Here is a 26,105-nt window from a genome sequence, read left to right on the forward strand (position 1 = left end):
TGGAGCAGAGCTGCTGGACGGTCCAGGATACACCTCTACTACTGTTTCTAGTTTATATGGCTGTTTTCAATCCATAGGTCTGTCCTCCTGCTTATGTACACATGTACACATGCCCCTCCTCAGGACCCTGTTTTGTCAATGTTTGTGCCACATGTATACAGCCTAATGCCTGACAGGGAGGATACAAGTGATGAATGCTTTTGACTTGGTGGCTGGATGGGTTAAATGGATAAAAAATCCTGGGCCTTACCTTACATTATAAAAATCATTCCAGGTTTGGGAAAAACCATCTTATTTACCTGGTGGCTCTTATTTATTCATTGGATTGACACTGGGAGTATAAACTACTAGCTCAATTTCCCAAACTACAGTGATTCATACACCATCTTCTCAATGCTGCCATATCCTCATATTTCTATACCATGACTCACTTAACATTTATCTTGACATTCACTCCCTTTTAAAAAACTTAATTCATTGTAAAAGTGCCATAAATGGAAAAACAGCATCACCTGCCATAAATATAACTGTAAAAATAAACACAATATAATCCTTGTACCCAGGCAGTCTCTACTTGATGGAGCAGCATCTGAAGACTTGGGATCTCCAGTTTTCTCTAGAGGTTTCCCTACATGTACCCATTAAAATCATCATACCTGTGCACCACCCTTTTGAAACACTGAACTAAAGTGATATGAGTGAACGAAGAACTGAGAGCATTCAGTCATTCTCTCAGTTTGGCACACATTAATGAATGTCTACTATATGTCAGGCAATGTAAGTATTTCCTTGGATAAAATAATGAGTGACCCCAGAGATGGTCTTGATATCCTTAAGTGATGGAGGCAAATATTACTGGTTCACAGGAGCAATGTACAAAGCATCTGTAGTAAGAGTCAGAAGGAGTGATATGCAGGAACCTCAGTAGGAGCATCCAAACCAGTCCTGAAAGTCTGGAGGGAGGAATGAATGCAAGAGACATTTTGGAGGTAAAATGAGCGGAACTTGATAACTAAATTTATCACTGGATGGATGGCAGTGCATGGTAAAGGCAAGGAGACTGTCATCTTGGGAGACTGGGGAGGTGGCACTGGTCACATGAAATAGGAAACTGATCAGGAATCACGATTAAGGGAGATGATAGATTGCTTTTGGGTGTATTGGGTTAGGGGATGGACAATTAAGCAGTAATGTCATGAGAATTTAGAAGATTAGTACAGGTTTGTGACCCTGTTCAAATTCTTACATGCTAAGCCCCAGTTCCTTTGCCTGTGAAATCTAGCTTCTATGGCTGGAGTCCGAAATATTTTTTGAATGCTTACTTAATACTGCCATTATTCTAAGTACCTCGTTTTTTGAGATTGAGCACTAACTCTGTGCCAGGCACACTGCCTACCACTATATATTATCTTACTCAGTCCTCACAATAATTCTATAAGGAAGTTAGATTATTTTTAACCCTCATGTTCTAGATAAGGCAACCAAGCCTTAGGGAGGCAAGGAAGCTTGCCACCGACACCCAGCCAGAAGAAGCAGAGACAAGATTTAAACCCAGGTCTCTCAGAGTCCAGAGTCTGTACTGTTAATTGTCCCACTGTATTAGTGGTCACCTAGAGAGTGAGAAAAGATGCATAAGGGTGCATCCTGAGTGGGGTAGGCAGGCAGAAAGCCAAATACCAAGATGAGGAAGGAGGGGGAGCTGAGCATGAGTGTGGGCTGTCCTTCGAGGAGTACGGTGTTGAAAAAGAGAAAAATCATGTAAGGTGAACATTTCTTCAGGGTTCCTATTCAGGGTAAAAAGGAGCACATCAGCCTCACCAAATATTGAGATCACGAAAAAAAGGCAGCTATAATGTCTATGTAACACAGTCTTTGCCCCCATCTCAGGGATTGCAGAGGCCACTAGAGGTGCCCAGGGAGGGGTTGAGGACTAGCTCTCAGAGACTGAAGATCACCCTGCTCTACAGAGATGGGAAAGGAAACAGAAGATTTGTACAAGGAATTGCTTGTAGTTGTTGTATGAGTGCTGGACATCGTTTGCTCCTCAACAGGAGGCAAGGAATCCCAGGAGGTCAGACCAAAGAAGGCTTTGGGATGAATATCATAGAGGGTTTGGAGTGCCATGTTGAAGAGCTCTGACCTCATCCGATGGGTCCCGGAGAGTCACTCTGCCATAGGGGAGACTCAACATGTTTATGGATCATAAAGATACTTGTGGGGTTTTAGAAGGGTTTTAGAAGAGAAGGGAAGACCAACACAGTGGAACATAGGAGAACATGGAGCTAGGAGCATAACTGAAAGGATCACTAGGCTTGGAAAACAGGAAGTATAATTCTCTCTTTGCCATGAGAAAATGATGCCAAGGAGCCAAAGTGATAGGGCTCACACAGTAGATGCTGAGGCTGGATTTATTAGATGGCGAGAGGGGTGGGGGTGGAGGGATGGGGAACAATAGCTAATATTTATGGGGCACAATGCTGAATGCTCTATACCTTGTATAACATAACCCCTACAACCATCCCATGAGGGAGGCAATATTTTTATCCCCATTAACAGATGTGGGAACAAAGGTTTCAGGTTTATACACTGAAGGTCAAATAGCCCATCAGAGGGAGTCCCAGGATCAACACCTGCTGAACCAAAGGGTGAGTCATCAGTAGTCTTATCCGGAAAGGGCTGGATATGGACATAAAGAGAAAAGAGTGTAAAGAAGAAAGTGCCAGGAATAGGTGCCGCCAAGGAATACAACAAGAAGTTGGATGGAGATAAAACACTGAAGCCTGGCATATCTGGTAAGTACCGCTCACTTTAGGCTTGGAAAACCTGAAGAACTCATATTTTTCTAAACCTACAGATTAAGCAAAATCAAAAACTGAATCTCAGTAAGCATTTCAATGATTAGGTGTTCAATCAATTGTAGGTGTCATATATCCTGGGAGAACGACAACTGAAACTACTTTTGACAGAAAGAAAACGGTGAATTCTAATAGAAATAAAAGAACCTCAGGCCTGCGTGAGGCCTGAAAAAGTCAGAGTAATTTATCCCTGGCCTCAGGCAGAATTACTATAAACCATCCAAGATAGATACATTTTTTTTCCATTAAATGACTTTCAGAAAAGGAAGGTTTTTCCATAATTTTCCCTACTAACTCATTGTTGTATTTAATAATTTCACTGTCAAGAAGCTATTGCTCACACATGATTCTATCATTTCTAATCCATTTCCACATTCATTTCATTGGGGTTGGGGCACAGCAGCTTTGGTCCACTGCAAAATAAACTTAACCTTGATTAAGGTACGACTTCAGGCTTTCATTCTCTAAACTAAATGCAGTCGCTCTAGTTTTTAAACATGGCCAGTCTGCTTTCATAAAACTATCTTTAATTCTCGATGCATTCCTCTTTCTTGTCATAAAACAGCCAGACTCACTGCTGTAAGAACACTGCTGTGTGCCAACAAGATGAAGCCCTATTTCTGTATCTCACAACAAGTGTGTGAATGAAAGAGAAATATTCATATTGGGGGATGAGCTATATACCTACCCAGTATGTGAGCAACCTGGAACTCAAGAGAGAATATTAAAAAATACCACCTATTCTCAAACAAAATATGCACACATGCTGAGCTTACTGGCATTTAAGAACTTCACTTCATACAGTAGTGGAAGAGGTGAAAAGATATACATATCCCTTTACTGAACTAAAGGTACTATTGCAAACATTAAATTTCAACTATCTTCCAATTCCTGGAAAAAAAAAAAATCGGTGACACCCAGAAGTTAACAGGTAGGATGTAATAGGCATACATCTAACTCCTAAGTAAGGCTCTCTGCTCAGGTCAGTTGTGAATAAAGTAATTTTGATTTGTTCATAGTACTTTATTAAAGTGCTTCTAGCACTATTTGCATATATAATTAATTGCAATAGTAATGTTTTCTTCGATCCAACTCAAGTGAATGCTACTAAGGAAAATAAAGCATCATTAAAACCAAGTCTTAAAATCCTTGTCAATAATATTTATTACGGTAGGTATAATGTTTCCTTTTGACATACATAATCTGAGGTCTCATTACTATAAAGGCTGACTCAGTCAGAAATCTACAAAACACAAATGTCTATGAGTTAGCACTTTGACAATTCACTCACACAATGATTACTGATGGTCAATAATGACCTTAAGAATCTCTTAAGAAAATGGAAGAAACTGGTCAGAATAGACTAGAGAAAGGCTGTAAAGGATTCATGAAGGCAGAGTTTTCAGGAAAGACTGTAAGTGGGGCTTAAATTGAAACATGAAAGAATGGAAGGTTTAAGATCAAGAAAAAGTGGCAAGGCATTCCTGGTAGAAGGAATCACATGAATAAAACACAGAGGTGGGTAAGAGGACTGTGGGTGAGGTCTGTTACAGTGAGATGAGCATTTGGAATTACCCGAAACACCCATCCCCTCTCAGACTGTGACCCTACATGGTATTTCAATGCTGTCAACATTTTATGCCTTTTCAACAAAAATTATGCCAGAAGTCTGTTTTTCTCCATTTATACCTATAAGGCTTGTCAGTAGAACTAATGCCACTGCTGGTCTTCAAACTTGTTAAGTAAGTTAATCTTAGAGTTAAGGGTTAACTTCTAACTAAGAGGATAAACTCCTTTTACTAAACCAGGCTATCCAGAGAGGCTACAAAATACCTCAGCATGCACGTTATTTGTAGTCTATTAAAAATAGGACTGATGGGGTGCCTGGGTGGTGCAGTCAGTTGAGCATTCAACTCTTGGTTTTGGCTCAGGTCATGATCTCAGGGTCGTGGGATGGACGAAGCTTGAAGCAGAATCTGCTTCAGGCTCTCTCTCCCTCTGCCCCTACCCACCACCCTCACCCTAAAAATCAACAAGTAAATATTAATTTGGGCATGGTTTTTAATTTAATTCCTCATAAAAACCTCTGAATGTAAGGGAAAACTGAGAAAATGCCAAGAATTTAAAAAATTAGATACCAGATGTATCTAATTAACTTAGTCAATTACACACTAAATATTACATGGACCAGCAATGATTTATCCAGTATGCACACATCATTTAACCAATCTGAAGTTTGGTAGAAAAAAGTACAATGAGATTTCTTTAAAAAAATGGACATTGAATAATACTGCCGATGTATTATTACCCGGAGATAAACTGCATGTGATACCTTGTACCTTTAAGATTAAAAACAAATTCAAGTAGTTTTTGGTTGGCTTACTTCTCTATCAAGTCCAGCTGCCACTGTGATAATATCACCAGTCTCATTGTTGATTGTAAACATGTTGGGCGAAGGGGTGCTTGGAGCCTGGGACAGGATTCTGTACCTCAACATCCCGTTTAGGGCGTTTGGATCATCAGCATCAATAGCAGTGACCGTCATCACGTATGTTCCTAGACACAGTACACATGAAAAATGAATGGGTCACCCTGCACTTCAGGGTCTCCTCAATATACCTAAAAGGTATATTTGCCTTTCTGATCAATCTTAATTTCAAAACAAACATGTAGTCATTTAGATTTAATTAAAATACTACTGATAAGAATAGTACTCACTTCAAAAAATATAAAATATGGTTTAGATACTTGAAAGGAAAATTATTAAAAATGTATACATCTGTAAAGAGTCATTTTTTCTATGACTTAAAAGATGAGTTCACTCTGCAACTCTAAGAAACGATCACTTCAGACCTTTATATATATAAAATGCAAATAATAATATAGATGCCATAAGCAACATATTCTATGGCCACTGATACTTTCGCCTTGCCATATTTTCCTCTGTTATACAACAATATCGAAAATGACATGCTGAGCATGATTCTCCTCAATGCCTAAGTCACTTTCTGAAAGTAAGCTGTGTGCATAACGATGCACACTCCATTTACTCAGGTCATAAAGAATCACTCCATGCATTACTGTTTTGGTACATTGAATAGAGGTTTGGCATTGTGGTTCATTATTTCCTAGGAGATTACAAGAGCCTTGTAACAAACTCAGGGACTTCCAATTTATTAGATTTTTTGGAAAGGAAATCTACAAAGCATTAGAATCAAATAGTTCAAACTAGCTACACAAACTGTGCAATTTAGAAGTAGAGAGAAAAGTAGTTACTATTTAGAAAGGTTTGTTCTGTGGGATATTTGTAAGAACTAGAATATAAAATTTTCCATCTCTAACTTACCTTCTTCATGAGTGCTCTAAGCTCAGCTCTACTTTAGAACCTCTCCATACTACGATTTTGCCCCAGAATTCACGAAGGCTTGATCACACTGAATATATTCAAATCTCTTTTCAGAGTTTGTCCCTTTAAGCAAGACACTTTTGATTATATGCCCACTCTACAACCCATATCATTTTTTCAAAAAACTTCATTGTGTATTTGCTTGTTCCTTGGCTTTTTTCTCTCCTACTGGAATGTAAACTCCACAGGGCAGGAACTAGCGTATCACTGCTATACCAACAGTGTCAGAACAGTGCCTGGCACACAGCATAACTCTGTAAATGTTTGCTGAATGAACAAATGAATGGTTAAAACAAAAAATATATTCCAGAATATTAAATCAAAATATTGATTACAATGCAGTTTAACTCAATCTTACAGAACAACTACAGGAAATATATGCATGGTATGTCTTTAGTTCTTATGAACATTGAGTCTTTTATTTATGGGAGGCTTTAAAGGAAATTCACGATCAAATGCATAATAAGTACATCTCTAATGGTTTATTTTCGACAATTTTTGTGAAGCAGTACTTTTAATAAAGTTAGAAACAACAGAGGAGCAAATAAAATATTTTTTAAAAAACAACAAAAAATTCCCCATATAAAAAATTCTTTATCTTTAAAATATGTTCATAAGACTTATGTTTTAGTAGGGATATGTTTAATACTCTTTGACTTTTTTGTATTTTAAAATACCAAAGAAAGCTACTCTGGAATGTGACTCCGCAGGAGCCCTCCATGGATGAACTTCCAGCACAGCCCTGCCCTCCCTACTCCAGCTCCACTGGAGCTCACCCTTACCCCTAACTTCCTTTCTGAGGATAGAGACAAGCACATTTAGACCAAAAAAAAGTACCAATTTAAGGCATATGCAGTGCATCTATAAATTGGCATATGCATAAAGGAGCTACAGGTATAAACTGGTATAGGAGACAAAGGTAATATGTAACAGTATTTTAAATGTCGAGGCTCTTAAATATAAACTAATAATAATAATAATAATATAGCTAATTACATCAATAATAATAATAATAATATAGCTAATTACACCTCTCTAAACACCAAATTATCTCAGGAAGACTGGTGAAACACTCTCTTGTTTCCCCATCTCTCTACCAACTAGTTTTCTTGTCCACTAGTTTTTCAAACTAAATTGGCCTTCCTAGCCTTGCTCTTCTAAAGTCTACTGAGCTTTCAGTACAAGAGTCTAAAATCTTAGTCAAACATCAGTCAGTGCATAATGGTGAGAGGCTTTGGCAACTCCTGTTTCCAGCCTAGGACACTTGCCATGACACAAGTTTGGGAGTGCGGGCTGCAGAAGACATCTGGGTCATCCCGAAGTAAATATCCAGTGTGACTACTGCTGTCTCCAAGCCCCCTCTCTGCTTTTGGCTTTCTTCACTGCCTGACCCCAGGAACACCAAGTACCTTTCAGACTCTCTAACTGAGGTTTACTTGCTGCTTGAGCTAATAGGCTACAATCTGGACTGTATGAACAGAAAGCCCCTGGTCTTCTGGTGCTCACTTTTTGCCACTCGGATTTATCAAACAAAGTAACATGGAAGGACCCCATAGATCCTATAATATAGAATCAGATACCGTAGTGTATATTTTTTCAAAATGAGGAAGTGATATTTTTCTCTTTTCTCTCTTCCGTCGTTTTCTTTCCCCTCTTCCCTTCTTTTTTCCCTAAAATCATTTCGCATGAAAGCAAATGACACGAAGAAGCTCACATGATTTCCTTTTCTCTTGTTTATAACTGGTACTGAATTATAACATGTTTCCTCAATCTCTGAACTATTATGTTCAAACTTACCGGGCTTTGACCCCTCAGGAACTGTCCCGTTCCAAACCTGGTGTAAGAACTCTGGTCTGTTATCGTTCATATCAATAACATTGATGACAATGTCTATAGGGTTCTCCACTTGATTTCCATTAATATCCACAGCATGTGCCCTCAACTGCAAAAGTAATTAGAAAACAAAACTATTTAAAAGATTTATGTCTCAAGTGAGAAGATAAAATATACAATCACCATGCTATGAACAGAGAAACAGTAAAAGCTACTCTTCATCAAAATTTAAGTTAGCCAGGGGGTGCCTGGTGGCTCAGTCTGTTCAGCAGCTGACTCTTGATTTCGGCTCAGGCCATGATCTCAAGGTCCTGGGCTCAAGCCCCTTGTCAGGCTCTCCAATGAGCATGGAGTCTTCTTCAGATTCTCTCTCTCCTTCTGCCCCTCACCTCCCCCTCACCAAAATGAATAAATAAAGTCTTTAAAAAAATTTTAAGTGAGCCAAACTTCATGTGATTAGGATAGATACAGTAGTAGTAAGAAGCCAATGTTTACTATCTGCTAGGCATTATGCTCAGAGATTTATGGATTTTAACTCATTTGATCCTTATACAAAAGAATGAGGCAGAAATGATAAAAGCACTTGAAGGCAAAGACATTGAGGTTCAGAAAAGCTAAGTAACTTTGCTGTCTCTTGACAGAGCCCATACCTAAAGCCAGTTCTGTCCGGTTCCCAAATCCTTTTGTGAAATCCATACATAGGAATTATGGTAATTAAAAATGTTCTGGCACAGAATAATTGTAGAGATTAAGAGAAAAGAAGAGAACATAGAACTAAGTGTGCATAGGGAATTTGGACACTAGGTGGTTTTTTTTTGTTTGTTTTAAATCGTAAAAGTCACTCATAAATATTGAAAGTGTGTGAATATATAAGACAATTGTTCCTCTTCCAAGCTTGAGTTCTCAGTTTCATAGGTATTCTAAAAAAATTTATTATTTTTTTCTTTTTAAATAAATATGTCACTCAGCTATTCTTCGCAGAGTATCGTCAAAACTCTTTTAATCCAGCGCATAGAGATCCATTACATTCTTTTCAATAGCTGGGTAGTGTTCCGCTGAATTGCTTCTTTTTAATGGGAATGCTTCTGTGGTTTTCCAGTTAAATATGATGCTGGCTGTTGGTTTCTCTTGGATATGCTTCATCAAGTTAAAGAAGCATCACCATATCATCCCCTCTTTTTGAATTTAGACGTTATTTAACACATGAAATGATTTAAATTTTATGATTGCCTTTCAACAGCTATAAACCAATCCTTTATTCCTTCACTTATGTAATATATTATGTATTAATAGATTCTTAATACTGAAACATCCTTGCAATTCTATAATTGATTTTATATTTTATGAGCATCACTCTTTTAAGTGCTGGCAGTAAGAGTTTACCCAAAAATTGACCTGAAGATATTTATTTCCTGGTTTTAGCCACAGGAGTTTAGATAATGAGAATTCATACAAAGAAGAATTATTTAGAAAATTTGTATTGATATTTATATTCATAAATTCGAGACCAGTCTAATTAGACACTGGTCTATCATGTGCTATCTTTATCGAATTTCCCTATCAATGAAATTTTGTTTTTATGAAAGGTTTGAAAGTTTTACTTCTCTCTTTATGCTTTAGAACAATATAAAAAGCATTGGCATTACATGTTTCTGAAGGATTAAAAAAAAAACCTGGTGGATGAAATGATCAAGCCTTTGGAAGAAAGGAGTGTTGAATAGTACTCAAGAGAGAAAATAGTTTTATTTATTTTTTTATTTTTATACCCAACGTAGGGCTTGAACTCATGACCCTGAAATCAAAGCTGGATGCTCTACAGACTGAGCCAGCTAGGTACCACCTCCCTTTTTTTTAGAATAACTTTTTTTTTTTTTTTTTTTACTATACCCTAGAATAGGGCTTTCTTTCATTTTTTTTTAACATTTTTTTTTAAATTTATTCATGAGAGACAGAGAGAGGCAGAGACACAGGCAGAGGGAGAAGCAGGCTCCATGAAGAGAGCCTGATGTGGGACTCGAACCTGGGTCTCCAGGATCACGCCCTGGGCCGAAGGCAGGCACTAAACTGCTGAGCCACCCAGGGATCCCCTAGAATAATTTTCATTTTATTTTTTTAAGCTCTAGTATGGGGCTTGAACTCAAAACCATGAGATCAAGAGACACATGCTCCACCCAGTGAGTCAGCCAGGCACCCCTTGAAAATGCTTATTCATCTGTTTAGTTCTACAGGAGTCTTGCTCTACAACATACCAATATTTTAACAATTTTCAAAACTTTAATAATTTAAAACGTTTTTACAAGTGCAAAAATTCAACAAATATGTTATTGTGCAAAATAAGAGTCTAAAAACAAACACATGCACGTGGAATAAAAAGTCTTGAATGAATAAGTATAGATGATAAACCACTGGGAATACTGATTCAATACATGGGACAAATGGCTATCTACAAAGGAAAAACAAAGTGTGTCTATATACCTCTCTCACTTTAGTAAAACAAACTCCACAGAGGTTAAAAATATAGATGCAAATAGATAAATACAACAGATAAAATTGGAGAGATTAGCATCTTGGAGTAGAGATGGCCTTTATAACTATCTCTAAAACCAGACTGTATAAAACTGAAAAAAATAATTTTACAATGCAAGAATTATAGGGTAAAAATTATTAACAAAGTTTAAAAACAAGAAAAAGAGGAAAATATGTGACAAATTAAATATTAACATCCCTAACAGATAAGAGGTTCTTAACAGTGAGAACAAAAGGTAAACAAGCCAAAAGAAATTTCAACAGAAGGAGGGACACCTGGGCAGCTCAATAGGTTAAGCATCCAACTCTTGATTACAGTTCACATCATGATCTGAGGGTCCTGAGACAGAGCCCTGTGTTGAGCTCCCCTCTGAGCAGGAATCTGCTTGGGATTCTCTCTCTCCCTCTCCCATCCTCCAACCTCTAAAAAAACCCAAAATTCAACAGAGAACAGGAATAGGGAATTTACTTTGATTAGATATTCAACTTAGGCAATGAAAGCATTATCATTTCTTTGCAAATAATAGTGAAATAAATAAATAATACTTGGAATCGATAATGGTATGGAGAAAGTTTATCTCCTATACAATGAACAGGTAGTTTAACATAATACAACCATTCTAGAGAACAATTTCACTATATTTATCAAAATATTTCCAATTTTAGGACTTTATTCAAAGAGTATAAAATGGGCAAATGTACAGAAAAAAATGTTCACTGCCACATTATAGTTGCAAAATAAAACAAAAAAACTAAATTACCCAAGTATCTACCCAAAGTAATTATTTAAAATTACACTACATTCATTCAACAAAATAATTTAAAGCAATCAAAAATGATAATATAAATAAATAATTACTGACATGGAAAGATACTAAATCTTGTGATTGCAAAAGTGACAAAAGTTGGTTTCAGGGAATGATGCCAACTTCAAAAAAATACATTTATGAATTTATGCAAAGAAAAACATCTTATAGCATATCACCAAAATGTTAAAAAAAAAAAAAGAGAAAGAAACAAGTTGGTTTTATGTACTGAGATTACAAATAATTGTTACTTTCTTATTGGCACTGTATTATTTTTTAAGTTTTCATAATGCACACATATTGTTTAAAAATGATAATTTTCTTACAAGTTTTAGTTATTCATGCAGAAATTGGAGAAGTAATAAAGACCAACTTAGATTTCTATATTAAATTCATGAAAAAATTGTTGAAATCTTGTCCCAGGAAACATGCAAGCATAGCTTTAAGAAAAAAAAAAAAGAAAGAAAAAAGGAAAACACCTCCTGGAATTTGATTAATATTAGGCAATTCTTGAGTCTTAAAACACTCACTATAATTAATATTTTTAAATTGGAAAAATCAGTTTCAAATATATATGTATATTTAAAAATATGAACATGTAATTACATATAAACAATTGTGATAACTCAAAAAGAAAATGAATAAAACAATTAAAAAAATGAACATAAGAAATATAGTAAGATAATATATCTAAGAAAAGATTGCTCAGATTGGCAGATTGATGAAACCTAGTGTTAGCTGGTTTGAGGAAAGGGAAATCTCAATTTCTGGTTGGGGGTATCAAACCGGCACACCTTTCTGGATGGAATATGGCCAAAAATAAAAAATTAAAGTGTACTATTTTTTAAGATTATCTCATGTAATAATCAGACCAGGAAGAATAAAGATGACAAACACAGCTGTCTAGCAAAATCATAAGAAACTGTCATTAAAATTATAGCCTGTATATTTAATGGAATACTATGCAGTCATTAAAAGTGTTGTGATCTCTGTATAATTTATATGCAACACTTTTGACCTCCTTTGTGTAAATCTGTTCTTGTAAGTCCGTAGTCACACCAATACGTAAAGCGTAATGAGATTTTAGGCAATTTCACTTTCTTCTTTGGCACTGTTTTTTTTACAACATAAGCATTCATCAATTCTATGAAAAAAAATGAACTCATTCCAACAAATTGAAATGGTTTCAAAGCACAGTTCAGGTATTAAAAGTGTTAGTATCAAAACTCTAAGACCGATATAAGAGGCAAATGTTAAACTCTACACAGTTAGAAGAGTATTAATACATCAGATTATCATCTGGCTGAAATCTTACATGAAACCGGGCTATCAGCTCACGATCCAGAGGCTTGGTCACTGACAGCTGACCTGAGATGGGGTTGATAATGAAGATACCGGTTGGAGGCTGATCAGCTCCTGGCCCAGTTACACTATACCGTAGTGAAAGGTTTTTATCTCTATCGGACCTGATCTGAGGATCAAGAAGACAATCATATTAAATGAGACACTAAATGAGCTCATTATCAGAGACAGGACATGCCACACCTTATGCCCTTTTTCAGTTACAAACTTACAGCATCTCTTCCCAGAAAAACCAATCCTGTTTCTCACCCTTACCTCTCGTTGATAGGCTTCAAAAAGAGATGTCACCTATCACCAGGAAGGGCCAACATTAACCTCTAAAAGAACACTCACTAGGAGCAGTGCGAAAAGTCAAAATGAAGGAGTGTCGATTTTTAAACTGAATCAAAATCTATCCAGGAAGTTCATATGGTTAGAATATTTACTATGGGAACAGGTGTCCAATTTAGTTGAAATAAAACTTATTTACCTTTGGGTATCAGGAGAAGAAATAACTGTCTAGGCCATAGCGTGAAATAGCCTTACATGGGAACTCTAGTATTATGGTTGAGCTTGAAAGTCAGATTTCTGCACTTACATTCATACTGACATTATTCACTGCAACCATAGTTTCCATGTCATTTTAAGGTAGCACCTATTACTCCAAGTTCTTTATTAATAACAAAACATACAAAAAATCATTTTAAAATACATTTTTATGCTCTCAAAAATTATACCCATTATAGGCTGACTGCCTTTTCCTCCAAAAATAACAATTCCCAGGAAAAATAAGTTTACAGGTGAACAGTCATAGGAACAAGCTATAGAAAAGGAGGAAGAAGAAGAACTCCGAGAGAGGGCTAATTGGCAATATCTTTGCAGGTAATAATAACAGATCATTATGTATTAGGTAAGCATACTTAACCCAGTAACAGAATCTAGCTTATTATTTTTCTTGTTAAGGCAAAATTCTCTTACTCATTGACCATTAAAGTAGGAAAAAAATGCCTTTCTTTGGGGGTTATATTGTTCATTGTTAAATTGAATTATAATGTGCATTAAAATAAAATATGCAATTCGAATAAATGACTTATTAAAAAATACAGCTTTCAGTATGTATTGGAATGCTCAATTGATCATACACAAACATTTGCAAATAAATAAATACACCATAATTTTGTCTTTCTTCCTTTTGCTATCAACAATGGGTTGCTAATTTTACTAAACATGTACATATATCTGTGACTTTTTTCCTCTCCATCTGATGCTATACATTTGGAGTAACTGAAAAAAAAAAAATTACTTCTCAGATTTATAAAAGCCTATGGTTTCCCACAGCTCCAGGGATTCTGTTAATGGTTTCAGAGGTCACTTTCTTTTTTCTTTAAAAAACTCTCAAATGCACTTGGTGCTGGCATTTTTAGCAATGATTGCCCTTTTATTTCTTCTTTGGCTCAAAAGCTATCTGGAGAGGGCAAAGATCATCATGGAGAGCACAGCTGTTAGACAGTGAAGCCAAGGTGTGTGTTTTTTGAGAAAGGGTATGGTCTTGGTGTGGATGCATGTCGGGATTGGGGCTGATGTATTCACACACTCAACAAACTTCATTGTCTGTCGGGTACGGGACCCACAGAGAGCTCTGCCTATCTGAGATAATAATTTTTTAAAAAGAGGCTCTGTATAGACATTCATCTATACAAAAAAAAAGTATTTTAATACATGTTGTAAAGTCTATCCTGTGATAGAATGGAAAAAATAATTTCTAACATACACTTGACACATGCCATAGAGACAATTAAAATTCTGCAAGCCTACCCTGACAAGCTCTTGAGGAAAGGGTCCCCTGGAGTTTTCTGGCAAGTTGATTGGAGGGATAACCCAGTCTCTCTTCTGCCTTTGTAGGTGGCCATTGTGCTTAGTCGCTTGTCTTGGGAATACTATTTCTTCAATTTCTGGTGATTCCTTTGCATTAAAATACAAGACATTGCTGAATACTAGGAAAAACATTTTCGGAAAGACAGCAATATCAATGGATACCTGACAGTGTAGGAGTCACTGATATGAAGAAGAAAATACGCCTGGAGGCCCTCTCCTTATCCCTCTAGTAAAATAATAGAAAATGCTATAAAATTTTGGGGTTACGCTGATTATTGAAGAATTGAATTTCCAAACAATTTGTTATGTGGCACAGCTGTGTAAACTATTTGCAGTTTCTACAAACCGTCTTCGATAGCAGTTAATATTGAGCAAAATTTAATAGTACCCTTTTATATATCTCTCATTAGTTTAAACCACAGTTCAGGTAATGTGCTACTGTACATTAAATTTAGATCTTGATGTGTTAAAATATAATTTGAATTCCAAGAGAACTTTAATACATACTGCTAAGGCATGTCTCAAATATTTATGACCCTATTAAATCCCACAGAATTAATGCTGTAATTATTCTAAACCTATGTCAGCCATGATGGATGCTGTAGATGACCCACTTTGCACACTGGGTATTAATCTCTGCTGGATGTCAACATTTTCTTCTGTTTCTCCTTATATCTGTAGACATTTTAACCATTAGCCCTTGCTGCTTCAGTGCAAATATCCAAGCTAGTTTGCTGGAACACAACGAATCATCAACAACAAAAGCATCTTTTCACTCAATTAGTTACCAATTTCTCACTCTGTATTCCCCAAATGACACAATTTCCCCTAAACAGTTAATAGATTAATAAATTACATTTCACATAATAAAAGTCTAACATGGGTACAAGAGAAAAATGATACCTTTCCACTGATATACTTATTCATATTTGATTATGGATGTGTATGTTCCATTTACAATTAAATCGTAGAAGTGAATATGTATATTCCTATCTCCAGTACAATAAATACACAAAATGTAACAGTCATACTTCGTGAAATTAGGGACTTCAAAATAGGTAATTGTGGCAACCCCTCCTATTTGTTTTGAATTATCTCAACATGAAAACAGAATATTCAAGAATTACTAATGTTATCATAACTTTACTGAAGAAGTTACTGCATCTTTTTATATATTTTATATATTTTTTAAAATATAATATATATTTTATATATTTTTTAAAAAAATTCCTAATATAGTGATTTATACAAAATAAGTGCTCAGTAAATGTTTGCTGAATTTAATCAAACTGTACTTTGTTAGAGACGTATCTATTTCTTTTATCTTGGCTCACAGTGGCTTCCACCAGAGGGAGTATATCATTCCTAAAAGTTATGTCAGTAGTATAAATAATTCATACTCCCCAATTTGATTATTAAAGGAGAAGACAAAAACCCTATACTCCTAGCAGGAAATGCTTTCTTATTGCTACTGTATGTCTGTACTTCCCATTTAAGAGACATCTTGCTAAGAATTGTTTATTCTGGGGTTATATTTCACAGCTTGTGAAGCTTCTAGAAATTTAAAACAAACAACTACTTCTAATTTAAACTAAGTTATAAACCTCAAAGTATAAACAACTGTTTCAAATATAATTTCAGATAGCTTAAATATATATTTAGTCTAAGTATCTTGTAAGATTAAAAAAAAACAACAAAATACTATTTAAGTGACAAAATCTGATAAAAACTCAACTACTGGCCAATGTGACTTAAAGCAAAGTGTTTATTTAGTTCAAACTGTATAAATCTGATTTTTAAACATAACTCCCAAGCCGTATTTCCATACTCTACCTTCACTGAGTCCTCAGGTAAGGTAGGCTTGAGGCTCAATTTTACTGCTACTTGCCACTTTTCCTGAGTCTCTTTGTCTTGGGCATATATCAGGAACTTTGCATGCTCAGAGGAGAGGGGGAAGCTTCTCACAGCATACACCATGCCGTCTTCATCCACCTTAAAATCTGCTGGCTCACTGCTTTCATACTGTACTTTCCTTTTTCCATTGCAGTTGCTGAACTTCACTGTAAAAGATAACAAACATACAAGTCTAGTGATAATACAAAGGCAGAAACATCTAAGTCTGTATCCAGCTTAGGTTAAAGGATAAAACATGATGGCATAAAGCACAAAAGTTTTATTTTTACATTGTTAAAGGAATTCTCATACAAGAGAATACCAGATTTATGGTTCTGAGTCGTTCCCCAAAATCACCTTGTTCCAAAGCCTTCCCCCTCCCTCCACATTCCCTAGGGCCCTTGGCTACACCTGCTTTATCTCTCCATGCTTCTCACTCATATTATCTGTTACTCTCTAACGAACTCCAACTCAACCTTCTGGTCCCAGCTCCAAAGTCACTGAAGGTAGAACCATCCCTTTCTCTCAGTCTTCATGTACCAATCTGAACTCTATTACCATATTTTTATAGCCATTCCTGACATTCACTGGGAGAGGTACTTTGGGGCAAATTTTCTTAGCGATCTTGACTACCTGGCACATTTCATAGCACATAGTATTTTTAAAAAAAATTTTTAAGGATTTTATTTATTTATTTATTTATTTATTTATTTATTTATTTATTTATTTAGGAGAGACACAGAGAAAGAGAGAGAGAGAGAGAGAGAAAGAGGCAGAGACACAAGGCAGAGGGAGAAGCAGGCTCCATGCAAGGAGCCTGATGTGGGACTCCATCCCTGTTCTCCAGGATCACATCCTGGGCTGAAGGCAGCGCTAAACCGCTGAGCCACCCAGGCTGCCCAGCACATAGTCTTAATACATAATTTTTGAATAAATTCTTAAAGGAAGAAAGTAATAACTTTGATTAATGTTGAATGCCCACTATGCTCCAGAATTACAGGACCGTAGTAGCAATTAAAAGGGGAATAAATTGCAATTTCTAGTCCTCATGGCACTTATAAGAGTTCTATGAAGCAGTAACAATTTATAAATTTTCAGGCAAATAAAAATGAAGATGTATCTCAAAATAAATGTTAGCTAAAAAGATCTATTCTTAATAATAGAAAATAAAAAAGATTTTCGTATCCTTATCTCACATGTAATGACTTAAAATTGAAAAAAAAAATCAATGCTTTCTTAAAAGCAATGTCAATCAGCTTATGTCTCATTGGATAACAACACGGAAGTTAAACCACATACTTATAAATGTAGAACTAAACATATTCAAGCCAAAGTAAAATTGTAAAATAATAAAAATATCCTCTAAGGAAGATGATTTCCTTTGAAATCCTTAATCATTCTTTATGAGGAAAATTTCTAGGGGAATGGCATGAAGGGATCAAAGAGAAAGCAATTTTTAAATTTCAGTAAACATGTGGTGTTATGTCCTAACCACAATTACATAAAATACATTTTGGAAAGCAGTTAATATGTACACATTACAAAATATAATCCTATACCACTTTTTGCATTTTTCAAGTATCTAAGTAAATTTTTTCAAATTCCCACTCCACATATGAATTGCTGAGTTCTTCTGTTTTCATTAATATAGATTCACTGAGATGTGCACAAGATCACAGCCAAATAACATGCATGTTTATTTCCCTTAGTAACCAAAAAATCCTTGATAACAAAAAATACTTTACTAAATATATTATCTCCTACATAGTCCCACATATGTCACCTTTCATCTTTCAAACCTCTGAAAATGAAAAGACAAGTTATATGTCACACTAAATTATGCTAAACCAAAGTGTTTGTCTTTGGATTACAAGTATCCAAAAAGATAACTTATCTACCCCATCTTACCTGCCATGCAATTTAAAATTGAAAAATAGATAATCTCTTCTACAGAACAATGCCATCTATAGCTAATCTTTTATTAAAGACAAAATGAAAAGTAAAATTGATTTGGGGGAACCCTGCTGAGAAATCAAAACACAAGACTTTTAACACCTTTCTGTATGAAAACACCTTTTTATATATAAAAAAAAGGTAATTTGTAAACTTAAAAAAAATAAAACCTAGATCATACCTTCCATCCTTTTTTGTTCATTGTTACCACTCTAGCACAGATCCTCATCAATTCACACCTGGATTGTTGCACCTGCCTCCTATTGGTTTTCTCCATGTTCCAGGTCATTGAGCATCCACCCCTAGAGTCAGGTCTCCCTCTCACTTAATATCCATAATATGATACATACTCTTTTATCTGGTCTACAATGCTCTTTCCACTCTTGATCACTTGGTCTCTTTGGGTTTTTTTGGACATCATCTTTGAAAACATATTTTACCCAGTTGGATTTTTCACTTTCCCATCTCACTGCCGCTCACACCCCATGCTTGCCACTTTTAGAAACATCCTGCATGCCCATTTTCCATGCCACAGCTCCAGAGCGAGGCCATTATTTGGGCAAAGGGTCCACTTAGATGATCTTTAAAAGATGGCAGCCAATGTCTTCATTTGGGAAGGCTTCAAATTTTTTATCTTAATTTAATTCTTTTATTTGTTTTTACATTTTCTGTCCATGGAAGCACATATTAGCCCTTTATTTTCATTAGGATAATGATTATAAGAACTAATTTTCACTTATTAATAGTTTCATATGACTAGAGCTTCTCTCTGTAAGTAGACTGTAAACTCATTTGGCTTCCTAACAGTGAGTCTGGGTTCTTCTGTTTCCCAGGGCACCTAGCCATGACAGAGACAGTATAAATGCTCAATAAATTTTCACAGGCCAATTGTATAGGTGAATATCTTACAACTTTTCAAAAAACTTGAAAATAGACAGGAAACCTAGAAGTTTGTCCAGCCTTCACTAGCAATAACATTCAGCGACAACAACAAAAACCCTGGAACATTAAGCAATTTGACTTTGTATTTGGTTGTTGGGAGTGAAAGAAAATGAATTGATACGTGTTGCATGCCACGTACTAAACCAGATACTAAAGATGAGGTTATCTACTTTAGCCTTAGCAATAACCTCCTGAGATGGGAATCGTTATTTCTGCTCTACAAACGGGGAAAGAAAATTCAGAGAGCCATCTGTGCCCATGGCTGCTTGAATTCTAGGGATCCTCCTACAAAAGCAAAAAAGAATCTAACCAAATTTTGACCAGTAAGTTATTGAAACCTAAATCTTTAGTAAAGAGAGAAAAGACTAAGAGGCTTCATACATGCTCGTGAAGAGAATAATGGCACGTTTAGATTTCCAAAAGTAACATAGTAAAGAGTATTACTGAAAAGGAGTCCTTAAGGTGGAGTGTACCTTAAATGTCCCAGAAAGGGGAGCAGCTGGAGCCCCTTGTGGCAGGCAGAAGGGGAAAATGCTACTCACTGTTCCAGTAACTGAGGATTCTGTTCAGTTGGTACTCAGCTACCGACTTGGACTCAGGTGTCAGAATGATGCAGGGAAGGGAAAGAAGGTCTTTAAAGAAAAATGCATTTGCAAAGAACGAAAAAAAAGTGCCTTTTTCTCTAAAGGGTCACCGAACATACTATGCATGAGAAGTGGTTAACCTCAGAGAGGCTGACACTGGGGAAAAACACTCTGAAGGAAATCACATAAAGGTCAGTTATTTAAAGTCAATTAGTTTTCTACCACCCCTGTGCCTAACCTATAACTAATATGAATTGGTTTAACATATCTATTATTAAATTCTCCTGGGGTTTTTAGACAAATGTTAATTCGCATGTGCAAATACTAAAATAAGCAACATTTGGTGGGGGGACAGGCAAGAGTGAGGTACTATTCAAGTCTGAAGACATGTTTTTCATTATGTAATTCCCTTTGTATCTTCAACCATTAGCGTCACCACCTTGATGGAAAAGAAGCCCATTGCCAAACGAAAAAGTTCTCCTCAGTGGAAGCTTAGTTGTGACTTCATCCTGTGGTTGAGAGTTAATGCATGTACAAGTGCCTGGGTCATGGTGACGTGCTTCATCGATGATAGCTGCCTTTTGCCATTTCCAAGTTGCACAAATTAAAAGGCTAATTTCAGTGGGTGTTACAAACTGAATTGTGTTCCCCCAAATTCTTATGTTTGAAGCGCTAATTCCCAGTACCTTCAAATATGACTGTAATTGGACATACTGGTCTTTAAAGTGGTAATTAAGATTTAAAAAGCTTGTATGGGTGGCCCCTCATCCAATATGACTAAGTGTCCTTGGACGTGGATATGCATGAACCAACAGAAAAGACCATGTGAGAGGACACAGCAAGAAGGCGGCCGCCTGCAAGCAGAGAAAGGTCTTCAGAGAAGCCAAACCTGCTGTCACCTTGGGCTTGCACTTACCCCCTTCAGAACCGAGGGAAAATAATTTCTGTTGTTTGAGCCACCTAGTTTGTGGTCCAACACAATGGGTAACGCATGGATTCCACTTATTTACCACTGGTCAGTGTTTATTGCCTATATTTTGTCCCATTTATGATTTAGACGCAGCTAAGGCATATTTTATCAAATTTGACAAAACTCTCTTCTTGAACCAACCACTGAAACTTATTCAAGAGGATTTTTTCCCCCAAAACAAAGACATTTATGATAAAAAAAATAGCAGAAAATGGCTATGGTATATAATCTTAGCTACAACACTAATATAATTTGTATATTAAATTTACTTATAACTTATAGTATTTCAAAGAAGTTTTCAGGAGGACTATGACAAAGTATGTGTACAAAAAAACAGTTAAAAATAAAAAGGGGGGTGGGTAGAAACCATTTGGAAGGAAGAGATATTCAAGGGACATGGTTTAATTATTAAAATTATTAAATTAGATTTAAAATTCTTAAAATTAGATTTAAAATTTAACTTTCAAGATGAGGAAAAAAGGACAATTATCATGGACACATAACTGTCATGAGAAAAAGTACCTAGAACCAAGCTGTTCTTGTTACTGAAATATTTTCCTAGTAAATGGTAGGTAAAGAACTCTGCATCACACAATGCATACAATTTCTGTCATCTTCCAAAACATAAAGCAGTTTCATCATTTTTTAATATATGGGTTTTGAAGAAAAGATGATACATTTATTTTAAATTAAAATGCATCCTTAAAAAAATAAAATGCATCCTTAGCAGTGATACTATTGTAAATGATAGTGTGGTGATGGATATCTGACATTCTGCATTTGTCAAAACTCAAGGAACAGCACAAAACAAAGAGTGAGTCCTAATGTAAACTATGGATTTTAGTTACTCATAATGTATCAATATTGGTTGCAACAAACATGCCACACTAATGCAAGATGTTAATAATAGGGAAAACTTCCTTACTGGTGATGATCTAACCTACTATATTATTTGATATTTGAAAGGGATGGATAATTGTCAATTTCCTCAGTCTCTCACAAACACGAGTTCCAGTGAATTGCCTCAAAGTGGTATTACTTGAAGCTATATAATATAACTGAATCAATAACTTGACATAAATACCTCAGGCATGGAGATATTGAGTCAGTGTTTCACAAAAGTCATAATTTCTTATTAGACACATGTAATAAAGCAGAAACTCTATTATTTTAAAAATAATCAAGCAACTTGAAATATTCTTCCAACAGAACTACCTTCCTTACATTAAAATATTAACTTTGCTTAAATACTTAAATAATTCAGAGTAGAAACTCCAGAATTTCATAACCTAGAAGAAGGAAATAAATTCCATTAGACAACCAAAAAAAACATGCTTGATCCATGGGATTATTCAAGTTTAAAACAACTCTATACACAATTAAATTTCTGTGGCTAAAACATTATAATATTAAATAAGAAATTTATTATTAGAGCTATTGCACAGTTCTCCTACATAATATGTAGTTATTATGTTCGAGCCTACATAAAACTTTGTTAACATGGTTAATACAAAATTAAATATCAGGGAAATAATTATTTTAAAGTACTTTTTGACTCTTAAAGCAATACTTCAAATTAATGCTAACCATAAAGCCATAATATCTTTATAAAATATTAACAGGAAACCACAGATCTTATATATTAAATGCATTACCAGTTAATAGCACTACATAAACCATATATGAATGAAAATGTGCAAAATACTCACATATGGCTTATGATTTTTGCTGAAGTACAACATCACACCATATTTAGAATACAATTATAAGAGAACACTAAAATATTTTTGTGCCTAAATATGCCTTCATCTCATTATTGGGTTTTTCCCCCCATTAATTGGTATTTTTGAAGGCATACTGGGACAACAGAAATAGTTTCACAGTGCTGAGAGAAGTTCTCCTTCCACAGGCAAAGAGCAATATTAATTAATGATCTTGACATCTAAATGAAGAAATGAGAGCAGGGAAAGTAGGGAGGAGCTGTCTCCACAGTAGAGATTTCACGGTGTTTTTACTTATAGATTCCAATGGAGAACAGTTACCAAGTGGCGAGTTCACTTACAAATCTGAAAAATCTGCCTAGATGTTCTTTTGCCCCCCAGGCCCTTACTGAGTTTCAATCTGAGAAGTGATTCTTCTGGAAACACTTTAGTAGCCATTTCAGGGGGTACCAATCCGCACATGTACAATGGGATACACTAGAGGTAGTGTGGGCATGTCCATTTGTACCATGATGGAAAAAGTCATTATATTTTCTTTAGGGCATATAATTATAATAATAAAAGTGAAATACAGAATTTTAGTTACACATATTGACTATTAAATATACATAAAACTTCCAAAATCCTTTAAAACTATTTAATGCAAAATCGGAGCTTGTTTTTGAGAAATACTTTTATAACAAGTTTTATGATTTGGGTTTCAAATTCTTGATAATTACCATCAATGAAAGCTTTACTCACAAAAGTTGGTGGTAATAAATGATAGCAAAGAATTCATCACTTTTTCTCCAACTGGCAGAAAGTTTCTTGGCATGAACCATGAGGAATACACTTATTAAATTTCATGGTCCTTCATTTCCTTGCACTGATGAATATAACACTGAAATTCCTTGTGGAAAAGCAAAGCTTTACAAATTTTTTCATATTAAGTATTTTAAAATAATGATATAACTTGACTTCGAGAATATACAGGTATTGCTCTAAGAGTCTTAATTTTTTTTTCTAGGACTTAAAATTATAGCACCAACCAAATATCACAAATGAATCATTTTAATCCTTTTTTCAGAGTTGAATTTTTGCTTCAAATCCATAAACTCTGTGACTGCATGTAATATTTTTTACACGGCTTTTGCAGTTTTCAATTAAGTTCATTCAGGTGCTCCAAAATGTCAGTTAAGTAAGCTATTTTTTCAAGTGAATAACTCTCCTTCAATAAATCTATGGTGAACAACATTCAAACACATAGTCATTTTTCTATTAGCTAATAAACTCCTGGAAAAAAAAGTGTCCTTTGGATAGCTCATGCACTTGAGATATATATATATATCAGCAAATATGGTATTCCCTTATCTTTGCACAAAGCTAGAGCCATTTATTTTCATAATATCAATTTATGCGGATTTAAGATTTATGAGCACTCTTTTATGTACAAGAGCTTTTACGTGAGTAAAACTAACAGAATCATGGGGTTTTCAGATTAAACTCTTGGCTTTTATATCTTCATGCCTTTTATAGCTTTTATAGCCTTCATGTCATTAAGGCCAGGGCATCAGCCTCATGTAATATTTGCTCAACATTCTGCTGTAAAATATTCATTTGTCTCCTTTAATATATAATTTACAGAAGTTTATTCTGCCTTTTTTTCCAGGATAAATAATACTTCTCAAGGATTCTAACTACTGCTATTAACTAACATACTTATTAATTCCTTAAAGTCATTGACATGCAACTAAAACTTTTTTGATTTAATAATCTTTTTGATTAGTGCTGTCATTACGATGTGTGACATGCCATCACTACCTCTGCTGAGTGTATTATGCAAAAGTGGCTCATTTTCTATTTCTCCTGCAGTTGGTAGTAGATATATAGTCTGGTAAAACAAGGATTTCTGCATTTGGCTTAAAGCATTAAATGTGAAATGTTATAAACGACTTAAAGAGCTTGAGCATATAGTGCTGTACTTAGTGTCATAAAGAAGCGTTTTTACTTCATGTATAAGAGAATTCAAATTTCTGCTGCCTAAAATGGCTGTTTGGGGATACAGTGTCCATAAAATTTGTCTTGGGTGTGGCTTCACTCCATCACTTTGCATTAAGTAAAATGTTTAGACCAAGTGTGAGAATAATGATAAGAACATAATCATTATATTATCTAATTAATATCTTAAACATTTGAGTGGGTTCTTAAGACTCCAAAGTCTTTCCCGCTTTCATCCCAAATTATCCATGGGGTTGGAAAAGTAAAAGTAAAAAAGTAAAAAGTAAAGTAAAAAAAAAAAGTAAAGATGTAAAAATAACATCTAAAAATAGACTGGCATGTGTAGCTTCAGAGATCTATTTGTAAAATAATACATAGTATACATGTAACATATAAATAACATAAGTAATATTATGTAATTATATAAGATAAGATACAAAGAAATACATAATGTACATTGTATATATATATAAAGTCCGCATTTTTAAATTATTATTTTTTTAAGATTGTATTTATTTATTCATGAGAGACACAGGAGAGATTGAGAGAGTCAGAGACAGAGGCAGAGGGAAAAGCAGGCTCCACACAGGAAGCCTGATGTAGGACTTGATCCTGGGACTCCAAGATCATGCCCTGGGCCAAAGGTAGGCACTAAACTGTTGAGCCACCCAGGGATCCCTTTAAATTACTTTAAAATAAAGATATTAAGGGCACCTGGGTGGCTCAGTTGGTTAAGTGTCTCCCTCCTGCTCAGGTCGCGATCCCAGGGTCCTAGGGTGGGGCCCATGGGTCAGGTTCCCTGCTCAGGGGGAAGTCGGCTGCTTTTCCCTCTCCCTCTACTTCTCCCCTCACTCTACCCCCGTTTATGCTCTCTCTCTCTCAAATAAATAATAAAATCTTAAAAAAAGTAAAGACGTGAAAAACTTGGAAAATTAAACATCTTGTAATTTAAATTAGAATATGGAATATTCACTCTCACTCACTTCATTTAAAAAGTATAAAAAGTGTACAAAAATATACTCCTATTTCAGGATAATCAAAAAATATTTTGAAAACAATTTCTGGAAACTACAGTCCTCTATAATAATTTAGCAAATTTTATGTCCAGCAAAAACCAAGTAATTTAATTCTAAGGCATTTGCTTATAAAACCCTATATAAAAACACAATACAAAAAAAAAAACAATACATACACATACAAATTAATTCTAAAAATCAACATAAAATTCTTCATTTTCATCAAAAACAGGACTTTGACTATTAACCTTAAGATCCAATAGGAAAAAAAAAAAGGAAAAAAAAAAAAGATCCAATAGGAAGAAAGGAAAAATAGCCAAAATAGAAAGAAAGAAAAAAAAAAAGAAAGGGGGAGAGAAGAAAAAAATCACTGAGAAAATTGACAGAATTAATGATTCTCTGGTACC

At 35.1% G+C, this 26,105-nt stretch overlaps 1 protein-coding gene across 2 annotated transcripts in view; it reads right to left on the reverse strand.

Moving 5' to 3' along the window:
• CDH2 (cadherin 2) overlaps nt 1–26,105 on the reverse strand; it is a 213,434-nt gene that overhangs the window by 46,109 nt on the left and 141,220 nt on the right. For both annotated transcript variants that reach the window (XM_072829115.1, XM_072829116.1), the window contains exons 3-7: nt 16,476–16,702; nt 14,583–14,729; nt 12,742–12,897; nt 8,059–8,203; nt 5,239–5,411 (exon numbers count right to left, since the gene is read on the reverse strand). In XM_072829115.1, coding sequence (XP_072685216.1) covers nt 5,239–5,411; nt 8,059–8,203; nt 12,742–12,897; nt 14,583–14,729; nt 16,476–16,702 — 848 coding nt within the window. The remainder of the gene's footprint in view (nt 1–5,238; nt 5,412–8,058; nt 8,204–12,741; nt 12,898–14,582; nt 14,730–16,475; nt 16,703–26,105) is intronic.

Source organism: Canis lupus, chromosome 6, assembly GCF_048164855.1.
Source record: "Canis lupus baileyi chromosome 6, mCanLup2.hap1, whole genome shotgun sequence".
Lineage (NCBI taxonomy): Eukaryota > Metazoa > Chordata > Mammalia > Carnivora > Canidae > Canis > Canis lupus.